Raw genomic sequence first — 10342 nt, forward strand, 5'->3', positions numbered from 1 at the left:
TCACGCAAATGCGTCACTTCCCAAGGGCCGGGAATCACAGAATCACAGAATGGACTGGGTTGGAAAAGCCCTCAGAGATCACCCAGTCCAACCCTTGGTCCAACTCCAGTCCATTGACCAGATCATGGCACTAAGTGCCATGGCCAATCTCAGTTTACAAACCTGCAGGGCCGGTGAGTCCAGCACCTCCCTGGGCAGCCATTCCAATGCTGACCACTCTCTCTGCACAGAATTGCTTTCTCATCTCCAGCCTCAATTTCCCCTGGCAGAGTTGAAGCCCATGCCCCCTTGTCCTATTGCTGACTGCCTGGGAGAAGAGCCCAATCCCCCCTGGCTAGAACTGCCCTTCAGGTCGTTCTAGAGAGTGCTGAGCTCACCTCTAAGCCTCCTCTGCTCCAGACTGAACAAGCCCAGCTCCCTCAGCCTCTCCCCAGAGGTCTTGTGTTCAAGTCCCTTCCCCAGTCTTGTTGCTCTTCTCTGGACCCGCTCCAGCACTTCAATCTCTTTCCTGACCTGAGGGGCCCAGAACTGAACACAATACTCCAGGTGTGGCCTCCCCAATGCAGAGCACAGGGGAAGGATCACTGCCCTTGTCCTGCTGACCACACCGCTTTTGATACAGGAAGGTTTGCTCCTCTTCAGGGAGAGGTTTTCATGCAAATCAAATGGGCATCGAGCTGAGCTGAGGTTTCCTGACACCATTTCCTACTTTGTTTTGGTTTTTTCCTCATCACATGGAGCTTTTTTCACCCTTCCGTGTCTTGCTGGGATCTGTGCTCAGCTCCCTTATCCCTCTGAAACACAGATGATGGGGAGAACGCTCTTGGGTTGTGCTACAAATGTGCTCAGCTCCCATGTTCACCGTGGGTATGGGACACTTAAGGCCAAGGCGACTTGGAACAACTTTTTTATATCGGATCTTTTTTCTGTTTCAATACCGACCTCTCAAGAGGTTTGCAATGTCCCAGCTCTGGCTTTAGTCTGATTCAGCAAAACAGTAAAGCACTTGGCCCTAAGCACATGTTTCGGCCCTGATTCAATAAGGTACTTAAGAACAAAAATGTTCAGATTTATGTCAAATGAAAGAACTGCTGTCGAACCCCGTGGTTTTTAGACTTTTAGACTTTAAAATCTGCAGTGGATCGGCCAAGTGTTTCTTCCATGTTAGGAGCTGCCAGACAATAAGATGTTTTTTTCAGAGGTAAAGCTTAAAACTCTGCTGTTTGTGGGGTATCTCAAGTCTGCCTTGAGGACCAGAGGTCCCCGTGTACTGGTTTGATGCCCAGAGATGAGCCAGAGCCTGACTGTAAACAGCTCCCAAAGACAAATGGCATTAACTTCACCAAATCCTACTGGAACACGAACACGCAGGAGGAATAAGTGGTGAACAGGGAAACGGGGCAGCCCTGTGTGATGGTGTAATTAACACAGACCGTGGTGTAATTAACACAGGGCGCGTTGTAGAGCTGATGTGGCGCAGAGACCACAGTTGGGCTCAGCTCTTCCCCCCGCCCTTGCCAGGAGCTGCTGACACTGTTTCAATGGCAGGTGCTGTCTTCTTCGTTATCTGAATGAGCTGCATACTAAAGAGCTGCGCTGATTTATGTCTTGCCCGTGCACTTTCCTCCTTGTCCCCATCACTTTCATACACACACGCAGTTTACTCAGCTCACCAACTCACTGTCCTCAGTCCAGCTGCACTGATGTCCCTGCTATGATTCTTCATGGGCAACATGTAGACTTGGTTTCGTCTCCTCGTCTCTGCAGAGCAGCCCCGGTGCCGGTGATGCTCTGCTCGGGGGCCACTTGCACACAGCAGCTCTGGGATCGGCTCTTGTGGAAGCGCATTTTGTATTAAACATCTGGATTAGAGCCCTGAGCAGGTGGTTGCTTTGTACAGAGGTTATTGCTCTGCTTTGGAAGGATGATAATTGTGTTAGCGTTAAGGATGGCTTTTATTCCGTAGTTTTTCACGTATGCATGAGAGACAAATCCAGGATAGTTCACACCACACTTTTATTTTGCAAAACTCTGCTGGTCCAGACTGTTTCTGTGTATAAATGCCTTTCTTACACACATACCGCTTTGCAGCCAGCTCCGTACTTCAGATACCTTTCAGTTTTTCTCTGTAGTCACTCCAAAACTGGTTTCCCTTTCCATGTCTGCGTGCGCTTTTCCTCCAGCAGCTTCTGCAGGGAGCGTTTAGCAGCTCTCAGAGCACTTTGGCAGCCAGGAATGCGGTTCCAGCAGCGTGGTGGCCGGACAGACCCCCCACCATCATCTCCAGGGCTCCCCAAAGCCTTCATCTGCTCCAGACCCTCCTACTAACGACCTCCGGTACCCTCAGCACCATCCTGGAAGCAGCAGCTTAGTGCCAGGAGATGCAGGCGCATCACCCTCCCTGCCCCACTGGGCTCCCATGGAGATTTTTGCCTCTTCCGCTGGCAGATGCTCAGGAGTTTGCTCGTGTGCAGGTTTTTCCCTGGCATCTCACTGTGTCACTGCTCAGGAGCTGCTGTTGCTCCCCCTGTGCTGATGTTGCTGGGGGTTGTTTTCAGGCTGCTCCGTTCACGCTGGGTTGTCCGACGGTGTAGCTGTTCCTTCTGGAAATGGCACAGCTGGTTAAGGGCTTCTAATGGAGAGGACTTGAATTAGCAGGATGCAGAAACCAGAGGTTTGTGAGGGTCTGGTCTGTTTTTTCCACGCACATCCATTATGTGGTTTCAGAATAGTTGATTTCTGTACAGAACAGTGATGCTCTACTAAGATACCATCTGCTTCCAGCCAGGTACTGTAGCCACAAGATCTTGCCAGGTATTTTGGCCACAGGAGATCACAGAGCCAGGTATTTTAGCCACGCCATCAGTCAGAGAAGCCTCAGACATCCCGTCTCCCACTCCACACGGAAAATGCTGGAGCCTGCGCTGGGGAATTCTTGTTGCTCTTGATTTTTGCACGGGGTGCGCTCTGATCTCATGGCGATGAGAGGCAGCGTAAAGCTCTGAGCTGTCACTTGCCATCAGTACTGGCTTGACTTCAGGAGTCCTTCAATGAAGGGGCTGATGCTCGTGCTCCTTTTTGTGTGGGAACATGTACCTCTTGCACATCCTTCCCTAACTTTGGACCTGGGAAATTAGGCAACTTTTTGTATCAGTAGGCAGTCCTGGAAAGAAAACGAGTTACGGGAATAGCCTTCAAGGGAGCATTGAAACAATAATGTGTAATGAGGTGGTGTTTTTCAGTGAGCTGTTAAGGCTGCAGCGCCTGTCCCCGAGCAGGGGCCTCTGCGTGCAGCGTCATTCAGCCGTGTCTCAGCTGCCGCTGCTGCTGTGCCGTGCTACAGCGATTCCCTCCCTCTCTGGCCATCATCTTCCTATTGCTTTAGGTCACCAACCAGCCTGTGATTTCCAGTAACGCCGCAGCCTTACGGGAGCCCTTAATAAATAACAAGAAGATGCTGTGGGGGCGAACGGGACCATCACCCGCGGTGGCTCCTGCTCTGGCAGAGGGACTTGGCCGGGTGGCTGGGCTTGGGGAACCGCAGCCGAACGGTCCCTCGTCCATGGGTCCTCTCCAGGTTCACGTTTCGTGTCTCTCATCTTCCACAGCCCCGGAGTTAAACGCTGCCTGGAGTCACAGGGGAAATGGATACAGTTGGTTAACACTTTGAGAATGCTTGGAGAGCTGCAGGGGGATGCTGGAGAAACGGCCGCTGATCATGGAAGTCTCTGATGATGCGAAGGATATTTATTTGTATTGTGAATCCATTGCTTATAATTAATGAGCGTTGCATTAAAAGCCAGGAAGACTTACATACTTACCTACTGCACTGTTGCTTCTCTCTGGTGTCCTCCCTCTGGCTCCGTCCCTCGGGGCCAGAAATGTTGAACTTCGACAGCCTTAAACTGTTCAGGATGGAGACTGGGAGACAAATGTGGGGACATCAGTGCAGCGGGGACTCCTGCGACAAGGGTTTGCGTTGTAACCAGCATCTGTCTGGGGTATGAAAGGTGCTGTATATGTTTATTTCTTCCCAGCAGGCCAGGCCAAGCAGCACGTCCTTCACGGTGCTTGGAGGACCTGGTTGGAATCTGCCTTGCACGAGGTTGTTACTCAGATCGCAGCTCTGATTTATTCTGGTTTGTGAGGGACAGGGAAAGAAACCTGGATCCTTCCAGGGATCCTGCTGGGTTAGGTTAGACCTAAGAATTTTAAACCAAAACTTTTAAAGGTATGTAGCCTATGTCATTGGGCAAAACATCCTGCAAAGTACAAGAAGGACAGACACAAATGTTTTGTTTTGGGATGTAAACAGCACAAGCATTGCAGTGGTGTATAGGAGAGCCAAGATGTGAGTCTGACCCTGAACATAAGGAGAATTGCATTAATGTGTTCATCTTGGCCAACAGAGTGATTTGCAAAAGGAAACATACTCCTCAGGAAAAAGTAAATCTTGTTGGAAGCAAGACTCCACTTTTAATATTAAAAGTGTTGCCCTGAAAAGATAGAGTTTGGAGCCAGGTTTTAACTGCTGTAGGCTGGCAAAGCTGAGCTTGCCCGGGTGGCTCTGAGCTGACCCGCGCTGCTGCGGCTGCGATCGCCGTCTGTGGCAGCGCCGTGTCCCTTTCTGTCCCTTGTCACAGAAGAAATGGTTAAACCCAAGCTCGTGATTCTATGAGCATCTTATTTCTGCCTTTCCCCTGTGTCCGCAGGTACGTCGGTGAGCTGATATCGGATTCCGAGGCAGACGTCCGTGAAGAGGACTCCTACCTCTTTGACCTTGACAACAAGGTACTGTGCATGTCTCCATCCCGATGTGCAGCACCATCTGAAAGCCTGCGGAGAGAAGAACTGCATCCTCGCTGCCTTTTGGTCAAAATGAAGAGCTGCTTAGGTCAGGCTTAGGGTTTGTTAAAACGGGAACAGAGCCTAGCGGCGCTGGGCCGCTGTGGTACGTGCAGCCCACGCCAGTTTGGATGCAAGATGCTCTGATATCTGGCCATCCTGAGTTCGATCGTTCAGTTGTGGATGCTCAGGTGTGTGTACACAGGCTTGCAGCTGTGTTGATTGGCAGCCTTGTGAGTTCTTCATAAAAAGATGAGCTGGGAGACTGAAAAATAACCTCATTCAATTATAAAGGGATCCATCAGCCGCCCTGGCAGGGACCTGGGGCTGGTTCTGCTGGTGGTTATCCCGCGCTGCTCTGCGGAGGCTGTCTCAGAGCACAAACCTTACTTCGAAATGTGCCATGTAAAGCTTTTTAAGCAAGGCCATCACTTCAGCCTTTTCCTTTGGAAAGGAGGGGAGAGGTGAGCTGGGGACTCAGAAGTGGGGCGGCTTCCAAGGAAAGCTGTAAAACAGCCTGTGTTTTGCTTCTGCCAAACGCAAGATGCAGAGAAGCTTTGCTTTTTTGGTTTTGTCTGTTTTTGTTTTAAAGCAAAACGCGTTCAACAACTGAAAAATGATAAATAGTGAGTCTGTCTGAAAACAGAGGGGTCGGACGGTAGGTAAGAAGTTGAAAAGCAGTAGGGAATTCAGCCTGGTTTGTGTTGAAGATGCTCATGGTAGGAGTTGGACATTGATGAGCTTTGAGGGTCCCTTCCGATCCAGACCATTCTATGGATTCTATGGTTTCTCCTCTTCCTCTCTGGTTGCCACTGTGTGACTGAGTTCCCAATACCATCATAGCGAGGTGGGATGCAGTTTATGCAGGTTGCTTTGGGACTTACAGCGAGATGCTGGAGAAACACATCTTGACTCTCATGGTGGAGACCTCGCATCTCTCCAGATGGTCCCTGGATGTGGTGGGGGGTGATGTTGTCCTCACCAACCACGGCATTTCCGTGGATGGAAGTGAGGGGGCGATGGGAATCGCTTCTCATTAAAATTAGAGCTGGTGACGCTGTGTGTGACACAGGAGCATGTGTGGTGGCACCTCCCCAGCCGCTGGGACGTCTTCCCCCTCCCGCACCGGTCGGTGCGCGATGGGCACAGCTCGTCCATTAACGACAGCGAGGTGCGTGCCCAAAAGGGACTTGGAGCACCGCTAATGGATCCTTTTGCTTTTGGCCTCTTTGCAACCGAAATTAGCTGCTGTAATTAAGCTCTCTGCTTTGCACAGTCATTCTCTGCTGGAATAAAAAAGCCCTGAAGGGGGTTCTTTTATTTTCAAGGAAGACAAAATATTACTGCTCTCTGGAAAGGGAGTTTCTGTGTTCTCACTTTTATCTGCAAAAACCTGTGTTTTCTCCAGGCTCTGGCTTTGTGTTTTCTCACTGTCATGTTCAATTAGGGGACAGAACAGATGCCTGTTCTCCTATCCAATGGCTTTTACCCATAAGGTGTCTGTCTGCGCCAAACATCAATCCCACTCTGCCAAACTGGGGCTGGGGGAGCTGCTGAGCGGTTGAAAAGGTCCTTGTGCTGGTGGGGGCACAGTGCTGTGTTTTCAGGGTACTGTTGAATTTAAAACTGCGTGTGTTTAGTCCTTTTAAACCACAGCGGGTGTCCTGCTCTGGTTCTCCTTGAAGCTCTCCGGAGTATCAGTGGAATAGTTTGGTCATTTGTTCTATTAAACAAGTATTATTAATAATACGGAACGCCAGCCTGTCTCACGAAGGATGCACCGTGTCTCCCGCAGGATGGAGAGGTGTACTGCATAGACGCCCGTTTCTACGGCAACATCAGCCGCTTTATAAACCACCTCTGCGAGCCAAACCTCATCCCGGTGCGAGTCTTCATGTCCCATCAGGACCTCCGCTTCCCCAGGATCGCCTTCTTCAGCACCCGGCACATAGAAGCTGGAGAGGAAATCGGGTACGTGCCGTCCCCGGGGCTGGCGCGGCCTCCGAGCTGGTTCCTCCCATCCCTTCGCTCTCCGGGCTGCGTCCCCACCTGCTCCATTTAGGAAACAATCACCTTGCCAATATAATAGGCCCAGGGAGGATCTCTCAGGAAAGCAGATTTTATTAATGGTTTTGCAAGAGTGGGTGTTCTACCTAAAGGTGGGCACACCTAATAGGGCAAAAAGACCCTGCTGATATCCCTCCAAATTCCAGCTGCAAATTCCCTCCCCTATTCCCCACTGGTTGGTACTTCAGGGTTTACAGAATGCCCAACGCCTGCCTCAGTTTACCTGTCACATCCATCTAATTCTAACACCCCCCTCCCCATATTGGTTTATTTAATATATGGATTTCTGGCTCTTTGGCTACCCTTCCCCCTAGCTCGACTTTTTAAACACAGTAATCAGTTTGCATTCCGAGATTAGTTCGAAGAGGCTTTGTTTTACATGAAGGATTCATAGTCTGATGTGTCTCGGTCCTTCCCTGCCCTGGGGTCAGGTGCCAGATCAGTTGTAAAAACAGCACCGCTCCTTACGCTCCATCCCCTGGAGCTTTGCAGAGAACCAAACTGCGGAAGCGCTAAGAACCATGGACCCGGCCTCTTGTGCTCCCTTTTGCCCCTTGCTTTGCAGTGACCCCGTCTCTTTGTCTCTCTGTTGCAGTTTTGACTACGGAGACAGGTTCTGGGACATCAAAGGCAAATACTTCAGCTGTCAGTGCGGTTCACCCAAGTGCAAACACTCGAGCTCGGCGCTGGCCCAGCGGCAGGCGAGCACTTCGGCCCAGGACACGCAGGAAAACGGGCTCCCCGACACCAGCTCTGCCACGGCATCCGGCCCCTTTTGAGGCTCCGCTCCCCACAGACTGACTGGTTTTAACCCTATAGATCCACATACTGTCTGAATTTCCATTTAAAGAGAGAAAAACAAAAAAAAAAAGGAAAATTAAAAAACAAAAACCAACCGCTCAAGGAAAGTCAAGGGTCGTGACACTTAGGGCTGTGCCACCGACTGTTACTCGAGGAATAAGTAAAAGCAAATCCCGCCTCCGTGATGTTGTTGTCCCCTCCCCGGTCCTGGAAAGCCGCTGGTTTTCGCGGTTTGGTGTGGAGGGGGCGGCCGTTGCGGTTTGATCCGTGGGAGCCGCCCTGGCCTCCGTCTCTCAACGCGCCGAGTGTTGTCAGAGCCGAGGGAGCGCCCGCGCCGCCCGGCCGCCCGCTGCTCGCGGGGCGGGTGGCTCATGCCAGCTCAGCTCCAGCTCACGCGTCGTAAACTTGGAATACTTGATGGGACTTTGTAAGAGCCGAGGCGGGGGGAGCGGGGCGGGCGGTGCTGCCGTTTGGGTTCGCCAGGGGCAGGTTCTGCTGGTTGGTTTTGGTTGGTTTGGTTGGATTTTCGGGGCTTTTTTCAATCATTACTATCTCCGGGACGTCGTGGTGGGGCCTTTCCCCAGGAGCCACAGGATGTTGTTAACAATACCCTCCTCGTTACCAAATCCACCCGCTATTTTCTCTTCCGATGAGAAGAAACCCAGGAGTCCTTACACCCCCTTCGCTCCCACCTTCCCTCCTGGGCTTTCTCAGTTCCAACCCAGCTCCTCGGCCGTTTCTCAGTGTTCAGCTCCTCCCTGGAAGGATTTATTTCCCCTCTCCCCGTCCCATTAAGCGGTTTGAAGGGGATTGTACAAGACACTAAGTTCTTACGAACACCGGTTTTCCTTTTGCTCTTTGAAAAGCGATGATACATTTACTATAGAGAACCTCGACTCGCGTCCGCCGGCTGGGGTGGGCAGCACATGGGACATCGCGGCGAGAAGATCCCGGATGCCACCAGCTCATCTGCTCCCATCACTTCTCTCAACGCTGGGCACCTTAGAGAAATTTTTAAGCCACACGCCATGAGGTTTGGATGAACCGATGTATTTTTTACCATTACCGAAGCATTGGGGACTAGCGTTAAAAACACACAAAAAACCCCTAAAAAATACAAAACGTCGACAAAAAAAAAAAAGAAACCACAAAAAAAACAAAACGGTGCTGATTCTGGTGTGATTTTTTGCTCACCACGTGAATATAAACTATCAATTGTATAAAAAGAACAAAGTGATTTTAGTATAAAAACGCAGGAAAAAAAACACAAAACCTTTTTTAAATGGTTAGTATTGTAGTGTGAATAAATTCGCCATCACCTTTTGTGTGGTGGCTGGGCAGGTCATCTTAATTTTGTTTTGCATATATCTTTAAATACTGTAATTAGTGCAGTAACAGGTTTTTTTTTGTTCATCTCTTCTAGAACATTCATAATGCCGTCATGTTTATTATTATTATTATTTTGTTTTCTGTTAATGTTTTGGGCAGTTTTGGAGGAGTTTTGGCTCCCATCATTTTCTTGTTCTGTTTTCAATGAAATCAATAAAAAAAAAGGAAAAAAAAAAGAAAAAAGTGCTTTAAAATGAGTTTGGTCTCTTTGTCTATGGGGATGGGGCGGGCGCCCGCGGCATCCTTGGGCTTTAAAAGAAGATGAAGAAAGCAAATTAAGACTTTCAAGCAACAAGAAGCAGCGTAACTGGCTGTTTTGTCCTTGTTAGGGTTTGGTTTATCAATTTTGCCTGATTTAAAGTCATCCTGCTTGGGAGCCTGGGGTTGGTGGTGCTGGTCCCCAGCGCTGCGCAGAGCTCTGAAGGAGCCCCGATCCTGCCCCACCGCCTGCGGGGAGGCAATTAAATCGAGTTAATTGAAAAAGGCCCAGGGAGGGGGTGAGGGGAACATCTCCTGCTTGCGAGGAAACCCCGGAGATGTTCCTGTCGTGGGAGGAACCGCAGGGGTCTGCCTGGTTTGGGCAGGGGTTGGGGCTGCTGCGGGGTGCGGGTCCCAGGGGGAGCGGTTTTGGGGTGTCCCCCAGCGTGCAGGTCGCAGGGGAGCAGTTTTGGGGCATCCCCTGCAGTACAGGTCCCAGGGAGCGGTGTCGGGGCGTCTCCTGGGATACAGGTGCTGGGGAAGCAATTTTGGGGTGTCCCCTGGCATGCAGGTCCTGAGGGGGCAGTTTTGGGGCATCCCCAGGTGCAGTTTTGGGGCATCCCTTGGGGTGCAGGTCCCAGAGGAGCAGTGTTGGGGTGTCCCCTGCAGTACAGGTCCCAAGGAACAGTGTTGGGACATCCCCTGGGGTACAGGTCCTGGGGATGCAATTTTGGGGCATCCCCTAGGGTGCAGGTCCCGTGGGAGCAGTTTTGGGGTGTCCCCTGCGGTGCAGGTCCCAGGGAGCAGTGTTGGGACATCCCCTGGGGTACAGGTCCTGGGGAAGCAGTTTTGGGGTGTCCCCTGGGGTGCAGATCCGGGGTGAGCAGTTTTGGGGCTTCCATTGCGGTGCAGGTCCCAGGGAACAGTTTTGGGGCATCCCTGGAGGTGCAGGTCCCAGGGAGCAGTTTTGGGGTGTCCCCCGGGGTGCAGGTCCTGGTTGGGGGCTGCCAAGGCCCAGGCACCGCGCACCCTCCCTGTCAAC

At 51.2% G+C, this 10342-nt stretch overlaps 1 protein-coding gene across 12 annotated transcripts in view; it reads left to right on the forward strand.

The window, feature by feature from the left end:
- The window catches only part of EHMT1 (euchromatic histone lysine methyltransferase 1), a 113358-nt gene extending 104416 nt beyond the window's left edge, over window positions 1-8942 (forward strand). For all 12 annotated transcript variants that reach the window (XM_065853573.2, XM_071817512.1, XM_065853576.2 and 9 more), the window contains 3 exons: window positions 4713-4791; window positions 6641-6816; window positions 7508-8942. In XM_065853573.2, coding sequence (XP_065709645.2) covers window positions 4713-4791; window positions 6641-6816; window positions 7508-7691 — 439 coding nt within the window. In that variant the 3' untranslated portion in view covers window positions 7692-8942. The remainder of the gene's footprint in view (window positions 1-4712; window positions 4792-6640; window positions 6817-7507) is intronic.
- The last annotated feature ends 1400 nt before the right edge of the window (window positions 8943-10342 follow it).

The sequence above is a fragment of the Patagioenas fasciata genome, chromosome 20 (genome assembly GCF_037038585.1).
Source record: "Patagioenas fasciata isolate bPatFas1 chromosome 20, bPatFas1.hap1, whole genome shotgun sequence".
Taxonomy (NCBI): Eukaryota; Metazoa; Chordata; class Aves; order Columbiformes; family Columbidae; genus Patagioenas; species Patagioenas fasciata.